The sequence below is a fragment of the Nerophis lumbriciformis genome, linkage group LG13, assembly GCF_033978685.3.
Source record: "Nerophis lumbriciformis linkage group LG13, RoL_Nlum_v2.1, whole genome shotgun sequence".
In the NCBI taxonomy this organism is placed as follows: Eukaryota; Metazoa; Chordata; class Actinopteri; order Syngnathiformes; family Syngnathidae; genus Nerophis; species Nerophis lumbriciformis.
Window position 1 is genome coordinate 39,079,876 of NC_084560.2, and position 21,700 is coordinate 39,101,575.

At 38.2% G+C, this 21,700-nt stretch overlaps 1 protein-coding gene across 1 annotated transcript; it reads right to left on the reverse strand.

Moving 5' to 3' along the window:
- Nucleotides 1–5,594: 5,594 nt before the first annotated feature.
- On the reverse strand, nucleotides 5,595–20,776 carry dnajb11 (DnaJ heat shock protein family (Hsp40) member B11). Its single transcript, XM_061970818.2, has 10 exons — nucleotides 20,581–20,776; nucleotides 20,134–20,290; nucleotides 16,173–16,270; nucleotides 15,942–16,074; nucleotides 15,735–15,877; nucleotides 11,744–11,826; nucleotides 10,031–10,088; nucleotides 9,856–9,967; nucleotides 7,663–7,822; nucleotides 5,595–7,603 (listed from the first exon to the last, which is right to left on the reverse strand). Exons 1-10 carry the CDS (start codon nucleotides 20,652–20,654, stop codon nucleotides 7,539–7,541), a joined length of 1,083 nt encoding a protein of 360 aa, XP_061826802.2. The 5' UTR covers nucleotides 20,655–20,776; the 3' UTR covers nucleotides 5,595–7,538.
- Nucleotides 20,777–21,700: the final 924 nt, after the last annotated feature.

The window sequence follows — 21,700 nt, forward strand, 5'->3', positions numbered from 1 at the left end:
AAGTAATAAAGACTTAATTTAGAGTTATTTGGACACTAGGGGAACATATTCTAAGGAATAAAGACTTAATTTAGAGTTATTTGGACACTAGGGGAACATATTCTAAGGAATAAAGACTTAATTTAGAGCTTTTTGGACACTAGGGGAACATATTCTAAGTAATAAAGACTTAATTTAGAGTTATTTGGACACTAAGGGAACATATTCTAAGTAATAAAGACTTAATTTAGAGTTATTTGGACACTAGGGGAACATATTCTAAGTAATAAAGACTTAATTTAGAGTTATTTGGACACTAGGGGAACATATTCTAAGGAATAAAGACTTAATTTAGAGTTATTTGGACACTAAGGGGAACATATTCTAAGTAATAAAGACTTAATTTAGAGTTATTTGGACACTAGGGGGAACATATTCTAAGTAATAAAGACTTAATTTAGAGTTATTTGGACACTAGGGGAACATATTCTAAGTAATAAAGACTTAATTTAGAGTTATTTGGACACTAAGGGAACATATTCTAAGTAACACAGACTTAATTTAGAGTTATTTGGACACTAAGGGAACATATTCTAAATAACAAAGACTTAATTTAGAGTTATTTGGACACTAGGGGAACATATTCTAAGTAATAAAGACTTAATTTAGAGTTATTTGGACACTAAGGGAACATATTCTAGGTAACAAAGACTTAATTTAGAGTTATTTGGACACTAGGGGAACAAATTCTAAGTAATAAAGACTTAAGTTAGAGTTATTTGGACACTAGGGGAACATATTCTAAGTACTAAATACTTAATTTAGAGTTATTTGGACACAAGGGGAACATATTCTAAGTAATAAAGACTTAATTTAGAGTTATTTGGACACTAGGGGGAACATATTCTAAGTAATAAAGACTTAATTTAGAGTTATTTGGACACTAGGGGGAACATATTCTAAGTAATAAAGACTTAATTTAGAGTTATTTGGACACTAGGGGGAACATATTCTAAGTAATAAAGACTTAATTTAGAGTTATTTGGACACTAGGGGAACATATTTTAAGTAACAAAGACTTAATTTAGAGTTATTTGTACACTAGGGGAACATATTCTAAGTACTAAAGACTTAATTTGGAGTTATTTGGACACTAGGGGAACATATTCTAAGTAATAAAGACTTAATTTAGAGTTATTTGGACACTAGGGGAACATATTCTAAGGAATAAAGACTTAATTTAGAGTTATTTGGACACTAGGAGAACATATTCTAAGTAATAAAGACTTAATTTAGCGTTATTTGGACACTAAGGGAACATATTCTAAGTAACAAAGACTTAATTTAGAGTTATTTGGATACTAAGGGAACATATTCTAAGTAACAAAGACTTAATTTAGAGTTATTTGGACACTAGGGGAACATATTCTAAGTAATAAAGACTTAATTTAGAGTTGTTTGGACACTAGGGGAACATATTCTAAGTAATAAAGACTTAATTTAGAGTTATTTGGACACTAGGAACATATTGTAAGTAATAAAGACTTAATTTAGAGTTATTTGGACACTAGGGGGAACATATTCTAAGTAATAAAGACTTAATTTAGAGTTATTTGGACACTAGGGGAACATATTCTAAGTAATAAAGACTTAATTTAGAGTTATTTGGACACTAGGGGAACATATTCTAAGTAATAAAGACTTAATTTAGCGTTATTTGGACACTAAGGGAACATATTCTAAGTAACAAAGACTTAATTTAGAGTTATTTGGACACTAGGGGGAACATATTCTAAGTAATAAAGACTTAATTTAGAGTTATTTGGACACTAGGGGAACATATTCTAAGTAATAAAGACTTAATTTAGAGTTATTTGGACACAAAGGGGAACATATTCTAAGTAATAAAGACTTAATTTAGAGTTATTTGGACACTAAGGGAACATATTCTAAGTAACAAAGACTTAATTTAGAGTTGTTTGGACACTAGGGGAACATATAAGTAATAAAGACTTAATTTAGAGTTATTTGGACACTAGGAGAACATATTCTAAGTAATAAAGACTTAATTTAGAGTTGTTTGAACACTAGGAGAACATATAAGTAATAAAGACTTAATTTAGAGTTATTTGGACACTAGGGGAACATATTCTAAGTAATAAAGACTTAATTTAGAGTTATTTGGACACTAGGGGAACATATTCTAAGTAACAAAGACTTAATTTAGAGTTATTTGGACACTAGGAACATATTGTAAGTAATAAAGACTTAATTTAGAGTTATTTGGACACTAGGGGGAACATATTGTAAGTAATAAAGACTTAATTTAGAGTTATTTGGACACTAAGGGAACATATTCTAAGTAATAAAGACTTAATTTAGAGTTATTTGGACACTAGGGGAACATATTCTAAGGAATAAAGACTTAATTTAGAGTTATTTGGACACTAGGGGAACATATTCTAAGGAATAAAGACTTCATTTAGAGTTATTTGGACACTAGGGGAACATATTCTAAGGAATAAAGACTTAATTTAGAGTTATTTGGACACTAGGGGAACATATTCTAAGGAATAAAGACTTCATTTAGAGTTATTTGGACACTAGGGGAACATATTCTAAGTAACAAAGACTTAATTTAGAGTTATTTGGACACTAGGGGAACATATTCTAAGTACTAAAGACTTAATTTGGAGTTATTTGGTTAGGGTTAGGGTCAGGGTTAGAGGGTTAGGGTTATAATAAGGCCATGCCGAATAAGGAATTAATAAATACTTAATAATGACTAGTTAAGAGCCAATATGTTACTAATTTGCATGTTAATAAGAAACTAATTAATGGTGAATATGTTCCCCATACTAAAGTGTTACCATGTTTTATTACTGGTGCACAAAATGAAGCGTGCATGAACATCACCTTGTTCAAACAACAAAACCAACACAGTGCATAAACTCACAACAAATGACACACCTGCAAATCAGTCTGACTTCTGCTGTTGCCGTATCCGTAATACGCCGATAGGGAGAAGTTTTTATTTACACGATGAGTCGGGTGTGTCTTGACCTCCGCCGAACCCCTAGAGTTCGATGGAACCCAGGTTAAGAACCATCCATCCATTCATCCATTTTCTACCGCTTACTCCCTTTGGGGTCGTGGGGGGCGCTGGAGCCAATCTCAGCTACAATCGGGCGGAAGGCGGGGTACAACCCTGGACAAGTCGCCACTTCATCGCAGGGCCAACACAGATAGACAGACAACATTCACACTCACATTCATACACTAGGGCCAATTTAGTGTTGCCAATCAACCTATCCCCAGGTGCATGTCTTTGGAAGTGGGAGGAAGCCGGAGTACCCGGAGGGAACCCACACAGTCACGGGGAGAACATGCAAACTCCACACAGAAAGATCCCGAGCCCAGGATTGAACCCAAGACTAGTCAGGACCTTCGTATTGTGAGGCAGATGCACTAACCCCTCTGCCACCGTGCTGCCCAGGTTAAGAACCACTGATTTAACCTACACACGGTTTGAACAGGAGCACTGTTGGAATATAAGAAAATAAAACACTGTACTTTAAGTGATTCTTTGTCGTACCACTAGGTGGAGTCCGTGTACCACAGTTTGAGAATCACCGTTTTAATACATTGTTCTATTAGTGTTTCTTGACCCATATTTGGGCCTTGAGTGCGATTGGGGCCGGAAAACATGCGTTCTGGATGACGTCACTTCCTGTCAACTTGTTTTACGGCAGTTTATGTTCGTGCATAACCATCACTGTTACCACGGCCCTAAAAATGTTAATAAATTAGGCATAATAATGTGTTAATTCCATGACTATATATATCGATATCGGTTGATATCGGTATCGGTGATTAAGAGTTGGACAATATCGGAATACCGGCAAAAAAGCCATTATCCCTAGTTTTTAAGGATTAAAATCAGGGGCGCCGCTAGGGATTTTGGGCCCCATGAAAAGAATCTTTACAGGGCCCCCAACACAGTGTCATTATTTTTTCTGTATTATAATTTCATCATCATTAGGGGCCTCTCTGGGCCCCCCTCCATCATGGGCCCCTACAATCCGTCTCCTTTACCCCCCCTTTTCGGCGCCCCTGATTAAAATCATTAAGTTACACAACCAAATTGATATATATTCATGTAGACTGTATTGTTAAATGTTTGCATGTTATAGTAACAGCCTTATTTATTATCATTTGTTTAGTATTTTTAAGCCAATTCTTTTTTGCCTAGTCATAAACAAGTCCGTTTTACTTTATGGTACTCCAGCGCCTTCTACTGGTGGATCAAGGTAACAGCACCCTCACTACAATTGGTAGAAATCTTTTATTTTTCCTTCCAAACCAAAAAAAATAAAATAGATTCACATTGATGGCTGTTGCAATGTCATACAAACAAAGGGGCAACGTTTATACATACGACACAAAAGAAGGAACTTTATCCTAAAAGCACATTTGATATTTAAAGTATTTTTTTAAAATATCAAGACCAGAAAAAGGGGGGTCAGTAAAAAGAGGCACTGTAGGAAGTGTAAAGCCTTCCTTCAAAATAAAACATTCCTGGAGAATTAGGGCCATTTTAAACAGGGAAATATTTCATGTTAGTGCTTTTATATTACAGTATTCCACTGGAGATTTCTTAGCGGTCAACAAAAGACCACGTCAAAGATGGAGACGGGGACTTGACAATGCCTCTAAAACAGGGGTGTCAAACTCTATTTCATTGAGGGCCACATTGTAGTAATGGCTGCCTTCACAGGGCCGCTTTTTTATTAATTAAAATGATGCATGCGGCACCTGTGATTAAATCATAGGTTGATTGGCAACACTAAATTGGCCCTAGTGTGTGAATGTGAGTGTGAATGTTGTCTATCTGTGTTGGCCCTGTGATGAGCTGGCGACTTGTCCAGGGTGTACCCCGCCTTCCGCCCGAATGCAGCTGAGATAGGCTCCAGCACCCCCCGCGACCCCAAAAGGGACAAGCGGTACAAAATGGATGTGTACCAGTAATCACCTCATATTACATTATTGCTTATGCACTTATTAGATTTTTTCACGTACAAATCATACGTAAAAGGTGACAAGCAAATATTCAACTGTTTATTTTTATCTTTACTACCTAGAGGTTCGGTGAGTCGGGCTCAGGGGTTCGTCGGAGGTCAAGACACACCCGACTCATCGTGTAAATAAAAACTTCTCCCTATCGGCGTATTACAGATACGGCAACAGCAGAAGTCAGACTGATTTGCAGGTGTGTAATTTGTTGTGAGTTTATGCACTGTGTTGGTTTTGTTGTTTGAACAAGGTGATGTTCATGCACGGTTCATTTTGTGCACCACTAAAAAAACATGTTAACACTTTAGTATGGGGAACATATTCATCATTAATTAGTTGCTTATCAACATGCAAATTAGTAACATATTGGCTCTTAACTAGTCATTATTAAGTACTTATTAATGGCCTCATTATAACCCTAACCCTCTAACCCTGACCCTAACCCTAACCAAATAACTCTAAATTAAGTCTTTGTTACTTAGAATATGTTCCCCATGCTAAAGTGCTACCAAAAACATAATTTTGTCTTCAATTTGAAAAAAAAACATTTTATTTTTCACTAAAGAAGGGTTCGGTGAATGCACATATGAAACTGCTGGGGTTCAGTACCTCCAACAAGGTTAAGAACCACTGCACTATATGTAATATTTGGCATGATTAGATAACGTTTAAAAGATACGCATTTTTTCCTGTCAAAATCGAAATAAGTATTTTTATTTAGTAAAAAAAAAAAAAAAAGTATTTTATTAACACACTTTTCCCAGGCCACATACAATGATGTGGCGGGCCAATACTGGCCCCCAGGCCTTGAGTTTGACACCTGTGCTCTAAAACCTGCATTCTAATTGACAGCCAACAGGGGGCGACATTAATTATTATTAAATATCCCCCGACTCAGTCCATTTACGGTAAACCATCCTTTATTGCTGTTAATTGGTTCTGGGCCTGACTGTGGCAAATACCGTATTTTTCGGACTATAAGTCGCAGTTTTTTTCATAGTTTAGCCGACTTATACTCAGGAGCGACTTATGTGTGAAATGATTAACACATTAGCGTAAAATATCAAATAATATTATTTATCTCATTCACGTAAGACACTAGAGCAGGGGTCGGCAACCCGCGGCTCTAGAGCCGCATGCGGCTCTTTAGCGCCGCCCTAGTGGCTCTCTGGAGCTTTTTTAAAAATGTATGAAAATTGGCAAAAGATGAGGGGGAAAAAATATATATTCTGTTTTAATAGGAGGACAAACATGACACAAGCCTCACTGTTTATATTAAACATGCTTCACTGAGTTTGAGTATTTGGCGAGCGCCGCTTTGTCCTACTAATTTTGGCGGTCCTTGAACCCACCTTAGTTTGTTTACATGTATAACTTTCTCTGACTTTCTAGGACGTGTTTTATGCCACTTCTTTTTCTGTCTCATTTTGTCCACCAAACTTTTAACGTTGTGCATGAAAGGTGAGTTTTGTTGATGTTATTGACTTGTGTGGAGTGCTAATCAGACATATTTGGTCACTGCATGACTGCAAGCTAATCGATGCTAATATGCTATTTAGGCTAGCTATATGTACATATTGCATCTTTATGCCTCATTTGTAGCTATATTTGAGCTCATTTAGTTTCCTTTAAGTCCTCTTAATTCAATTTATATCTCATGACACACTATCTGTATGTAATATGGCTTTTAATTTTTTGCGGCTCCAGACAGATTTGTTTTTGTATTTTTGGTCCAATATGGCTCTTTCAACATTTTGGGTTGCCGACCCCTGGACTAGACGTATAAGATTTCATGGGATTTAGCGATTAGGAGTGACAGATTGTTTGGTAAACGTATAGCATGTTCTATATGTTATAGTTATTTGAATGACTCTTACCATAATATGTTACGTTAACATACCAGTTGGTTATTTATGCCTCATATAACGTACACTTATTCAGCCTGTTGTTCACTATTCTTTATTTATTTTAAATTGCCTTTCTAATGTCTATTCTTGGTGTTGGCTTTTATCAAATACATTTCCCCAAAAAATGCGACTTATAGTCCAAAAAATACGGTAAATCTCTGGAATTAGTCATTATTAATCTAATATTTTCAGAGCTACATGTGTACAACCTTTTTTCCCTCTAGACATGAACTAACACCCACATGTTTAATCCAATAGTAATGCTTCCTGAGGCTGAACAGCACCCTTTGACTGTGGCCCATGCGACTGTACTATTGATATTTTGACTTCATTTAGACATTTTTATGTGGTGTGGCGATGGACGACCAAATCAGCATTTCTCTCATACAAGCCTATTTATGGAACCTTTAACTTTCAAAAGGATGTGGTTTTAAAAAAAGAAAAAATATAAAAAAACAAAAGGATCCAAGTTATCCTGAGTTTGAAAAGCATAAATAGAATGTGGCCTGGAGAGATGACGCCGGTCCTCCTTTGTGTCGTTTCTTGTACAAGTCAGTGGGAGCAGCACTACCAGAGATGCTAGTATCCTTGGAGTCCATTGTACACCTTCTGTACAGAGCCTTGCTTCAGGAGATCTCGTATACCTGCGGCAACACCGGTGTCAAACAACATATCACAACCTCATGTTATTAAAGAGCCTCACCCTTTTTCTGCTTCTCGTCCAGCTGCGTCTGAGGGAACTCCACGTCGAAGGTGATGATGAGGGAGCCTCGGATGTTGATGTTGTCGAAGTTGGGCAGGCCCTCGCCTTTCTTCCACATCCTGGCACCGGGCTTGGTCACCTTGTCTCGCATGATTTGCACCTGATGGACAACGGTAAATACTTTTTACTTTTGTAATAGTGTTGATAAGTAGACACCGATAGATGTAAAAACAATCATTCTGCGGGCATGACAATATTTGATACTCTTATCTAAAAGGGATGAGTAGCGTTCACATTTCAACCCATGCGGTACTAATTCATGGTACCTGGGAATCGACACCGGTAACCAGTTTGTGTGTGTTAATAAATGTTAATAGTTTGATAGTAAAATTTTATTTTTTTTAGGGATGTCCGATAATATCAGACTGCTGATATTAATGGCTGATAAATGCTTAAAAATGTAATATCGGAAATTATCGGTATCGGTTTGAAAAAGTAACATTTATGACTTTTTAAAACATCGCTGTGTACATGGACGTAGGGAGAAGTACAGAGCGCCAATAAACCTTAAAGGCACTGCCTTTGCATGCCGGCCCAGTCACATAATATCTACGGCTTTTCATAAAAGCCGTAGCTGGTGCAAGGCATACTTGGTCAACAGCCATACAGGTCACACTGAGGGTGGCCGTATAAACAACTTTAACACTGTTACAAATATGCGCCACACTGTGAACCCACACCAAACAAGAATGACAAACACATTTCGGGAGAACATCCGCACCGTAACACAACATAAACACAACAGAACAAATACCCAGAACCCCTTGCAGCACTAACTCTTCCGGGACGCTACAATATACACCCCCGCTACCCCCTATTCCCCCCCCTAACCCCACCCACCTCAACCTCCTCATGCTCTCTCAGGGAGAGCATGTCCTAAATTCCAAGCTGCTGTTTTGAGGCATGTTAAAAAAAATAATGCACTTTGTGACTTCAATAATAAATATGGCAGTGCCATGTTGGCATTTTTTTTCCATAACTTGAGTTGATTTATTTTGGAAAACCTTGTCACATTGTTTAATGCATCCAGCGGGGCATCGCAACAAAATTAGGCATAATAATGTGTTAATTCCACGACTGTATATATCGGTATCGGTTGATATCGGAATTGGTAATTAAGAGATGGACAATATCGGATATCGGCAAAAAAGCCATTATCGGACATCTCTAATGTGTATGTAAAAAATGAGCTGATTGAGATAAGTGTGCTGTCCAATTGTTACATCTGGTTTTCTTCAATTACACTTCCAAAACATCAGTTCTGTATAGGCTATGTATCGTATGTTATCTAACTAAGAAGTTTTTCAGGATGAGCAACGTGTTATGTTGCACCCTACAAAGTGTTTATACTGTAACTATTGTGCTTATCACACACACCAGCTGTTTTGACTGCAACATTCATCTTTGTTGTACTTTTCATTACCAAATGTGAGGGTGTTGAAATGGCCATGTAAACTCGCTAATGCTAACATTAGCCTGTCTATGGCGAATCCAATGTAAATTAGCATTGGAGCCTTCGTTTACATTCAAGCAGTTTCTACTGACTTGCTTTGTTGCTGTTGAAAATCAACATAGAAATATGGCATTGTTTTATTTTACGTGAATCGATACCCTGTAGTACCGGCAGAATTTGGTCGGTGCCTATAAAAGTACCGACTTCTGAACCAATCCCTACTTTCCTGACAGAGCTGCTGCGCTAGTTTTTAGTATTGATTATAATGTCCATAACGCTCTCATACATGCGGAAAATCTGCCTTTCTTTGCCTGGAAAAAACCCTAAAAACACAGATAAAAAGTGTGTAGAATCCATGTACCAGTAATTCTGCCATGCTTTTATTTTGAAGTGCATTGTGCATTGAACAGGAAGTCTGTGTGTGCTTTTTTTAATTAGACAGCAGTTGTGGTACCAAGTGATATTGATGTACAACATCTTGACAAACCAAATTTTATAGGAATCACTCCTTTGGCTCTCAAACTTGTGTCGACAAAAGGCTTAGACTTCCTTTGTATTGTCATTCAAATTTGAACTTTACAGTACAAATAAGAACAACATTTTGTTGCATTAGCTCATGGTAGTGCAGGATAAAAAATCAGTAAGGTGGGTTCCAAAAGGTAAGGGAAGCATGAGAGTACCTTGTGTCCATCCAAGTGGACAATGTCCATCTGGAAGCCCACCATGGCCTCCACCAGGGAGATGGTGACGTTGGTGTAGAGGTCATCTCCTCTACGCTCAAACACTCGGTGTCTACAAAAGACAAACATCTCATTAGCATAACCCCACAACACATTGCCTATAGTGGGCTCCTACTTTAGCACTTTGATGCGGAAGCGCAGATCTCCAGGTTCTCCGTCGACGTGAGGTTCTCCTGCAGGCATTTATCTTCTTTTAAAAACGTACATACTAGAGATGTCCGATAATAACTTTTTTGCCGATATCCGATATTGTCCAACTCTTACCGTATTTTTCGGACTTTAAGTCGCAGTTATTTTTCATAGTTTGGCCGGGGGTGCGACTTATACTCAGGAGCGACTTATGTGTGAAATGATTAACACATAAAATATCAAATAATATTATTTATCTCATTCACGTAAGAGACTAGACGTATAAGATTTCATGGGATTTAGCGATTAGGAGTGACAGATTGTTTGGTAAACATATAGCATGTTCTATATGTTATAGTTATTTGAATGACTCTTACCATAATATGTTACGTTAACATACCAGTTGGTTATTTATGCCTCATATAACGTACACTTATTCAGCCTGTTGTTCACTATTCTTTATTTATTTTAAATTGCCTTTCAAATGTCTATTCTTGGTGTTGGCTTTTATCAAATACATTTCCCCAAGAAATGCGACTTATACTCCAGTGCGACTTACCGGTATATGTTTTTTCCCTTCTTTATTATACATTTTCGGCCGGTGCGACTTATACTCCGAAAAATACGGTAATTACCGATTCCGATATCAACCGATACCGATATATACAGTCGTGGAATAAACACATTATTATGCCTAATTTTTTTGTGATGCTGGATGCATTAAACAATGTAACTTTACCATGAATTGATTAACGTGGACCCCGACTTAAACAAGTTGAAAAACTTATTGGGTGTTACCATTTAGTTGTCAATTGTACGGAATATGTACTGTACTGTGCAATCTACTAATAAAAGTCTCAATCAATCAATCAAAAACAAGGTTTTCCAAAATAAGAACAACTTCAACTTCAGTTATAGAAAAAAATGCCAACATGGCACTGCCATATTTATTATTGAAGTCACAAAGTGCATTATTTTTTTTAACATGCCTCAAAACAGCAGCTTGGAATTTGGGACACGCTCTCCCTGAGATAATCCTGATACCCATTACAACTATGGGAAATACTATACTTTGACTTTCACAAAGTGCATTTTTTTTTTTTTAAACATGCCTCAAAACAGCAGCTACAAAAACAATGAAGGCACACAGCTTCAGTCCAGAGTATACTAGAGCATACTTGCCAACCTTGAGACCTCTGAATTCGGGAGATGGGGGGGGGTACTGGGTATTTGTTCTGTTGTGTTACGGTGCGGGCGTTCTCCCGAAATGTGTCTGTCATTCTTGTTTGGTGTGGGTTCTTAGTGTGGCGCATATTAGTAACAGTGTTAAAAGTTGTTTATACGGCCACCCTCAGTGTGACCTGTATGGCTGTTGACCAAGTATGCATTGCATTCACTTATGAGTGTGTAAAAGCCGCATAGATTATGTGACTGGAGGAAAAGCGGACGTGACGACAGGTTGTAGAGGACGTTAAAGGCACGCCCCCAATAATGTTGTCCGGGTGGAAATCGGGAGAAATTCAGGAGAATGGATGCCCCTGCAGATTTTGGGGAGAGGCACTGAAATTCGGGAGTCTCCCGGGAAAATCGGAAGGTTGAAACCAATACAGATAATTTCCGATATTACATTTTAAAGCATTTATCGGTCGATATTATCGGACATACATTTAAAACGAAACAAGCGGTCGACAGCGCTTACCTTCTCCGATGAATGGGTACTCCATCTCATCTCTCACCCCTTGTTCGATTTCCACCTCCAAGGTTCTCTCCTCATTCACCAGCCTGAGGTGTTGAAAAACAACAACACGTGCCACACATAACTCACAAAGTTCATGGACTTCACCTTCAACTCCTGCCTCATCAATAGGCATTGGCAGGACTTTGACAAGAGCGATATTAAAAGACAACAGCATAACGTAGCGTTGGACATTCTGCGCTGCACTTCAAGCTAACTGAGACTTCTATCTGCTATCAATGTGTTCAAAGTGGAGATGAACTCTCGTGATTCGAGAAGCGCTTCAGCTTCTTTTTTTTTTCTAACTATTTTGTCCTGTCCAGCCACTCAGGCAAATAATTTGTTGATGTAGATGCCCATATCTGCTGTAAATATTTATTTAGAAAAGAGAAGTATGGGATACTTTTCTTGTTGCCTTATTTGTATTTGACTTTATTAAATGGATTTACATTATTATTATTTAGTTCAGCCGGGCCGGAGCAGGAGGGGATAGAAAGAACAAAAGGGGGGAAATTGTGGGGACAAAAGTGGGATAAGACAGACAGACAAGAACAACATCAGCAAATAGGATATGTACAAATATGATAGTAAAAGTGATATAAAATAAGCAGTTAGTGAATAAATATTAATAATACAGAAATGACAATGAGCATTATTACACTACAAATGGAGCAATACAAATACCAATAGAAATAGCACTATTGATAATAAATAATAATTTACCTCTATTATGAACAATACAATTGTTTCAAATGCAACAATACATATATGTAATGATAACTTCAATTACCAAAGAAAGCAGATAAATGGAGGGGAAGAAAGAGAAGTGAACTGTATTAACCTTGTAGATTGTTATAGTAATAAAGGTTAAGCTTTGTCAGTGTGCCATGTGTTACCCCGTTTTCCCCTAGGGCAGGGGTGTCAAACTCAAATACAGAGTGGGCCAAAATTTCAAATTGAACAAAGCCGCGGGCCAAGGTTGAACAAATTAACCTTCTAATAGGGACCCAAACAAGTTTTGGATTGAATATTGAACAAGCAAGGCTTATATAACTTTATACTGACATGCAAAATCGAGTTTCAAATAATAATAATAATAATAATAATAATTCAAAAATATCAATGGCATATCAAATAAAATTAAAATTAAAATGTAATGCCTCTTTTCTATTTGCAGCCTTCTGAGGTAAATATCAAAATAAACTTTTTCCACAGGCTAATAATACATTTGAAAATAAAATAACAATGAATGAATCAAACGTTCAAGCCTTGAAGTAGCAAGAGAAAGTGCATGAATAAAACATTAATTATTGCTCAGTTTGCTACACTGATTTGCTTTAACACTGAATATGGAACAAGCAACGCTTATATAACTTAATAGTGCAAAATCAACTTTCAAAAAAACACACGAAAAACATCAATGGTATATTAAATAAAGTTTAAATAAAAAGTTGTATGCCTCTTTTCTATTTGCAGCCTTCTGAGGTAAATTTCAACATTAACTTTTTCCACAGGCTAATACATTTGAAAATAAAATAATTAATAAATCAACCATTCAGGACTTTAAACTGCTCAGTTTGCAACACACTGATCTAATCTGATGTGCCCAAGTCAGATACCCGCCAACTTTTCTTGGATGCTAGTTCACTAATGTCGGGGCTCAGGTGGGCGGGGTTTGGTGGTAGCGGGGGGTGTATATTGTAGCGTCCCGGAAGAGTTAGTGCTGCAAGGGGTTCTGGGTATTTGTTCTGCTGTGTTTATATTGTGTTACAGTGCGGATGTTCTCCCGAAATGTGTTTGTCATTCTTGTTTGGTGTCGGTTCACAGTGTGGCGCATATTTGTAACAGTGTTAAAGTTGTTTATACGGCCACCCTCAGTGTGACCTGTATGGCTGTTGATCAAGTATGCATTGCATTCACTTATGTGTGTGTGTAGAAGCCGTATATATCATGTGACAGAGGCCGGCACGCTGTTTGTATGGAGGAAAAGCAGATGTGACGACAGGTTGTAGAGGACGCTAAAGCAGTGCTTTTAAGGCACGCCCCCAATAATGTTGTCCGGGTGGAAATCGGGAGAAATTCGGGAGAATGGTTGCCCCGGGAGACTTTCGAGAGGGGCACTGAAAATCGGGAGGGTTGGCAAGTATGAGTATTAGTGGTGAATGCGGTGTTACAGCGGCACTGCCGCTGTATAATACCGGCGCGCCAGCTCTAATGTTAATTTGATATTGCCTCAAGGGCCAGAGTTTGACACCCATGCCCTAGGGGAACAACGTTAATATATATTTGATGAAACAAGATTATATGCATGAATGTATGTACGCATATGCACTTGTATATGTACAGTATGTGTATATATGTATGTTTGTACAGTGAATGTATATGTACAGTATGTGTATATGTATGTTAGTACAGTGAATGTATATGTACAGTATGTGTATATGTATGTTAGTACAGTGAATGTATATGTACAGTAGGTGTATATATGTATGTTAGTACAGTGAATGTATATGTACAGTATGTGTATATGTATGTTAGTACAGTGAATGTATATGTACAGTAGGTGTATATATGTATGTTAGTACAGTGAATGTATATGTACAGTATGTGTATATATGTATGTTAGTACAGTGAATGTATATGTACAGTATGTGTATATGTATGTTTGTACAGTGAATATGCGTGTGGATGTACGAACTCTGAGTGTGGATGTATGTACTGTATTTGTGTATGTATGTGGGAGTGTAGGTACCTATGTATGTATGAATAATTGGCTGCGCTTCATCTTCGACGTCAACAGTTTTGGCGTGAGCTATGCTAACAAGCAACAGGAAAGCTAATAATCGTAGCTGCTTTTGCAAAACAAAACACACCCGTAGTTTCATCACATGGAAGCCTGGTTCTTTAACAGCGGCGTCGTGAATTTTCAGTTAATTAGACTCGAATATATTTTATATATCCATACCTGAAATATACAGTTAAAAAAAACAACATTACTAAATAATGATACCATGTCATATTTTTCTTAGCATTTACGATAGCGCTCAAATTGCCAGCTAGCTATACTGTATTCTTTAAATATGTTAGTATTGCAGGAAAACGGGATACCTTTAGGATCAGATGAATTTAAAACACAATTATATACAAGATATACAGTATAAGTAGGGGTCTCTGCTCCTCCATCAGTTTGGGGGTCCTTGGACTAGAAAATCTTAAACTTAGGAGTTAGCCAGGATGTGACCAAGTATTTTCATGTTGGTCATGTTTTAGCAGGGCTACCACGAGTACAGTAATCTACAGTAGAACACACTTAAGGCTACTACATTGGGTGTAAAGGTGACTGTATGGGGTTTAATTCATGTTTAGAGGGCTCTACTCATGTTAAAAAACAAAGTATTTAGAAGGTTGGAAAAATATTTAATTTATTTATAATAATCCTACTTTGCGGAAATGTGTTTATTATTTTCTGACGTTTAAACCAAATTATTATGGATTTCGCTACTTGGCACCATCTTAGAAGTATGCTAGGTGTTTCCCTGTTAGCAGTTGACATTTCTAATTAATTGTTGACATATATTGTTTACATTGAACAAAAAGCACAGTCTACCAAGTCAAAATCCTTGTGTGTCAACATACATTGATTCTGATAAATGAGGCACGACTGTAAATCAAATGAATCCCTAATGGACGAATGAGGTCCAAAGTATGTTTTGTAATTAAAGTGATGACTGTTTCTGTCAGTTATGAATGCTAATCGCCACATTACATTATAAAAATAAACCGAAAGCTTGGTAATAACCCAGGCTCTCTTGCGCCTGAGCGCTCAAAATAGACAAGTCATGTGACTGATACAACTCGCCAGTTGATAACCGCCACCCTCAGTAATAGAAAAACTCAAATAAAAGTGGCAGTCATACGGCACAGTATCATAAAGCGATGTGCGTCATGGACTCACTTCACATTGGGACACTCGTCACACACCATCTCTTGGGTCATCTGGAAGCGACCCGGTCCGAGCTGCGTGGTCCTCATTTCCTGTCGACAGTTGCACTTCCTCTTGCCAGGAGCTTCTTTGGCTATGGGCTTGTTACGCACCACCTGGTCCACGAGGTAAAAAAAAACTTTAACATGATTAAAACTGATTAAGATAGTTTTTCCTCACCTCCACAAAGTTCCCTGAGTAGACCTCTTCCAGCGTGACCTCCAGGTCGAGGATGATGTCGTTCCCTCTGGGGATGTTTCGGTCTTGTTGTTGCCGGTTGCCGCCGAACATGAAACCGAAGTCGCCAAAGAAACTGCAGAGGGGGACAGAGCGCTTAATGCGAGAATTATATGGTGACACAATATTGCTTTTAAAGTGTGGAAATAATCCTGTTGCCTCCCCGAGACTGACCTGGAGAAGATGTCATTGTGTGAGCTGTGGTGTCCTTCCTTCAGACCGTCCTCGCCATACGCATCATACTGTTTCCTCTTCTCTTCATCTGACAGAACCTGCAAAATAAAATAGTCTAGTAGTCATATACTGTACTAGGGCCACTGACTTGACAAATCAATGGATCAGTGGGGCCATTTTGGTAGTTTTCATCATCAAAACTCATTCATGTAAATTTAAAATATTCCCATCCACATTTTATACTAGGGATTATTTCTTTGATTTAAAAAAAACTATAACGAGCCAATCTTTTAAACGGTTCTTTGAGAGGAACGGCTCCTTTTTTTTCGTTTTTGAATTTTATAAACCTTTATTTATAAATTGCAACATTTACAAACAATTGAGAAATAATAATAATCAAAATAAGTACAAAAACAGTACAAAACAGTGCCAGGGGGTTGTAAACTTAATAACGTAACTAAAATAGAACGCAATATATACCATATTTTTAACATATAGAACATGCTATACGTTTACCAAACAATCTGTCTTTCCTAATCGCTAAATCCCATGAAATCTTATACGTCTAGTCCAGTGGTTCTTAACCTGGGCTCGATGGAACCCTAGGGGTTCGGTGAGTCGGCCTCAGGGGTTCGGCGGAGGTCAAGACACACCCGACTCATCGTGTAAATACAAACGTATTACGGATACGGCAACAGCAGACTGATTTGCAGGTGTGTAATTTGTTGTGTGTTTATGCACTGTGTTGGTTTTGTTCTTTGAACAAGGTGATGTTCATGCACGCTTCATTTTGTGCACCACTAAAAAAACATGGTAACACTTTAGTATGGGGAACATATTCACCATTAATTAGTTGCTTATTAACATGCAAATTAGTAACATATTGGCTCTTAACTAGTCATTATTAAGTACTTATTAATGCCTTATTCGGCATGGCCTTATCATAACCCTAATCCCCTAACCCTAACCAAATAACTCTAAATTAAGTCTTTATTACTTAGAATATGTTCCCCTAGTGTCCAAATAACTCTAAATTAAGTCTTTGTTACTTAGAATATTTCCCCCTATACTAAAGTTTTACCAAAAACATATAACTTTGTCTTGAATTTGAACTTTTTTTTTTTTTTTTTCCCCCCACTAAAGAAGGGTTCGGTAAATGCGCATATGAAACTGGTGGGGTTCGGTAACTCCAACAAGGTTAAGAACCACTGGTCTAGTCTCTTACGTGAATGAGCTACATAATATTATTTGATATTTTACGGTAATGTGTTAATAATTTCACACATAAGTCGCTCCTGCGTATAAGTCGCACCCCTGGCCAAACTTTGAAAAAAACTCCGACTTATAGTCCGAAAAATACGGTATATATATATATATATATATATATATATATATATATATATATATATATATATATATATACATATATATACATATACTAGGGCTGCAACTAACGATTAATTTGATAATCGATTAATCTGTCGATTGTTACTTCGATTAATCGATTAATAATCGGATAAAAGAGACCAACTACATTTCTATCCTATCCAGTATTTTATTGGGAAAAAACAGCATACTGGCACCATACTTATTTTGATTATTGTTTCTCAGCTGTTTGTAAATGTTGCAGTCTATAAATAAAGGTTTATTAAAAAACAAACAAACAAAAAAACAGCCTCTGCGCATGCGCATAGCATAGATCCAACGAATCGATGGCTAAATTAATCGGCAACTATTTTTACAATCGATTAGTTGTTGCAGCCCTAATACATACATACCAAAGTGCAAAGCCATAGACTCACACAAGTTCAGTAAATAATAAAAATTTGGAACGCAGCATCATCATTTTCACAGCTTTGTTTGTTGTTAGAGGTAGAGAGTGTTTTAACGTAGAGTTCTGATTCTTTTTTAAAAAGGCACAAAAAACAGGTCGGGTATTGAGAAACAAGGAACGGCTCCTCCATAACCACAACACCAGGGGGAGCTCCACTAACCACGTTAAACCCAGATTCCGATCTAACAAAGGTCTTAACTCATTCTCTTTCTATGCCACATCAATATGGAATGCACTCCCAACAAGCGTAAAAGAAAGGGCATCTCTATCCTCCTTCAAAACCGCACTAAAAGAACACCTCCAGGCAACTTCAACCCTAAACTAACACCCTCCCTCCCTTCCTCATCATACCTCCTCGGATTGTAAATAATCAAATGTAAACAATCAAATGTAGTCACTTTTTCTTATAATTTCTGATCTCTCTCTCTGTGTGTGTCCCCCCCCCCCACCCCCCTCCATATCCCACACCCCGGATTGTAAATAATGTAAATAATTCAATGTATATACTGTGATAATTATCTTGTGTGATGACTGTATTATGAAAATAGTATATATCTGTATCGGACCCCGACTTAAACAAGTTGAAAAACTTATTGGGGTGTTACCATTTAGTGGTCAATTGTACGGAATATGTACTTCACTGTGCAATCTACTAATAAAAGTTTCAATCAATCAATCAAAAAAGTACATGTTCCAAAAAGAAAAAAAGCATAAAACACCACCAGAATTAGAGATATTACAAGTCAAAGTGATGAAGCTTAGTGTTGCGCTCATGACTTGGTGTAACTAAACATTACCCTATAAGATGAAGGCAATTGCATTTTATTGATATTTGAAATGCATTCAATGTTTATAAATTAATATTTAAATATACTAAATGTAAAAAAGGGAATAACTATTAAACAGGTGTAAAAGAAAGGGCATCTCTATCCTCCTCCAAAACCGCACTAAAAGAACACTTCCAGGCAACTACAACCCTAAACTACCGGTAACACCCTCCCTTCCACATCCCACCTCCCCGGATTGTAATTAATCAAATGTAAATAATCAAATGTATATTCTTGTTCTTATGCTTTCTGATCTCACTATGTTCACTGCTCGCTGTACATATCCTACCAAGTCAGACCTACACTGTTACAATGTCCATTTCTCAGATAATATAATTGTTAATGACTGAAGTGCTGATATCAACCAAACCAAACATCCCACCCCCCGGATTGTAAATAATGTAAATAATTCAATGTATATACTCTGATGATTAACTTGTGTGATGACTGTATTATACTGATAGTATATATTTGTACCATGAATTGATTAACATGGACCCCTTAAACAAGTTGAAAAACGTATTCAGGTGTTACCATTTAGTGGTCAATTGTACGGAATATGTACTGTACATGCACCTGGGGATAGGTTGATTGGCAACACAAAATTGGCCCTAGTGTGTGAATGTGAGTGTGAATGTTGTCTGTCTATCTGTTGGCCCTGTGATGAAGTGGCGACTTGTCCAGGGTGTACCCCGCCTTCCGCTCGATTGTAGCTGAGATAGGCTCCCGCGACCCCGAAGGGAATAAGCGGTAGAAAATGGATGGATGGATGGATGTACTGTACTGTACTGTGCAATCTACTAATAAAAGTCTCAATCAATCAATCAATCAATCCTGTTGTCCCTAGTCAAAACTTTGCAATATACTCTACAATAAAAATAAAATAAAATCAATTATAGTTAATATTTCAGAATAATTCCCACCAATAGAGTAATTTATGTACATTTAAAATATTCCCATCCACTTTTAATACTAGGGGTTATTTCCTTGATTTAAAAAAAACCAAACAAACAATAACAACCCGAGCCAAATCTTTTGATCGGTTCTGTGAAAGGAACGGCTCCTCAAGATCCCACCTCCAAGTTGTGTGACAGCAATGACGTCAACCAATGAAATGCAGCCAGCGTTGGTTGAGTTGACCAATCACAATGATCCTAGTGTTTCCCACGGCAACCGAGCGAGCCAGCGCACACACGCACACAAAGGGACTCTTCCGGGACACGTTTCACAACAAAAGCATGACGGTTCGCTTAAATGACCGCCCCTGGAGCTCAGTAGGCACATAACAATTGTCTCTTACCTCATAAGCTGCACCCAAGTCGGCGAATTTATCTTGAGCTTTGGGGTCGTCTTGGTTCCTGTCGGGGTGCAACTGGAGAGCGAGCTTCCGGTACGCTTTCTTGATGTCCCTGATCGACGCACTCTTGCTCACACCCAAAATATTGTAAAAGTCTCGCCTACGGGAAGGAAAATGGCCTTTAAACAAAACGTGTTTGATGTCACAATAACATCAAGCGTTGTTGTCATGAAAGGGCTAGCAAAATAGTTAGCTAAAACACAGTTCTCATCATTATCGTCATTGTCAGCGTGTGTTCAACGCAACAACACGGCCAGAATATATGAAAGACATTTAAAAAAAAAAAAACATTTGATCTGCTAGTCCACTGCATTGCATGAACCAATCACAGTGGAACATGTGTAGCAGCTGGCGGTGCTGCTACACCGAGCCCAAAGCCTCTCTACTTACCCGGCGAACACCGCCGTGATAGCCCAGAGGATCAAGCAGCACACCCTGCACAGGTTCATCCCTTTGGCAGCCATATATATATGTATAGCATATAAATCCCCGCAACAAATATACTTAACAAAAATAAGCGTGGAAAGAAGAGCCGGCTTCTTTTGAAGGTTGGACCAAGTAGCTGCCAGTCACTTGAAGCCTTTTTCCGCCTTGTCAAGGAAGTCCCGCCCAGTGGCTGTCGGGCAGGTCCAAACCCCGCCCACATTTAAAGAGATACAGCACTTTAACGTTTGAAAACTGTCTTATATTTATTGTATGTAGGGTGTGGGAAAAATGGATTCGAATTCAAATCGCGATTCTCACGTTGTGCGATTCAGTATCGATTCTCATTCTTCAAAAATCGATTTTTTTTTCTTCCTTTTTTTATCTTTTTTAAATGTATTTATTTATTTTTTAATTAATCAATCCAACAAAACCATACACAGCAATACCATCCATCCATCCATCCATCCATCTTCCTCCGCTTATCCGAGGTCGGGTCGCGGGGGCAGCAGCCTAAGCAGGGAAGCCCAGACTTCCCTCTCCCCAGCCACTTCGTCCAGCTCCTCCCGGGGGATCCCGAGGCGTTCCCAGGCCAGCCGGGAGACATAGTCTTCCCAACGTGTCCTGGGTCTTCCCCGTGGCCTCCTACCGGTCGGACGTGCCCGAAACGCCTCCCGAGGGAGGCGTTCGGGTGGCATCCTGACCAGATGCCCGAACCACCTCATCTGGCTCCTCTCGATGTGGAGGAGCAGCGGCTTTACTTTGAGCTCCCCCCGGATGACAGAACTTCTCACCCTATCTCTAAGGGAGAGCCCCGCCACCCGGCGGAGGAAACTCATTTCGGCCGCTTGTACCCGTGATCTTGTCTTTTCGGTCATGACCCAAAGCTCATGACCATAGGTGAGGATGGGAACGTAGATCGACCGGTAAATCGAGAGCTTTGCCTTCTGGCTCAGCTCCTTCTTCACCACAACGGATCGATACAGCGTCCGCATTACTGAAGACGCCGCACCGATCCGCCTGTCGATCTCACGATCCACTCTTCCCTCACTCGTGAACAAGACTCCGAGGTACTTGAACTCCTCCA

Bases quoted from the DNA above. Each gene is read 5' to 3' on its own strand.
- dnajb11 (XM_061970818.2), bottom strand. From the start codon at position 20,654: ATGGCTGCCAAAGGGATGAACCTGTGCAGGGTGTGCTGCTTGATCCTC. The intron at 16,271-20,133 runs GTAAGAGACAAT...TTTATTTTGCAG, and splicing joins ACTTGGGTGCAGCTTATGAG to GTTCTGTCAGATGAAGAGAA. The intron at 7,604-7,662 runs GTGAGGCTCTTT...GTGTTGCCGCAG, and splicing joins GGACGAGAAGCAGAAAAAGG to GTATACGAGATCTCCTGAAG.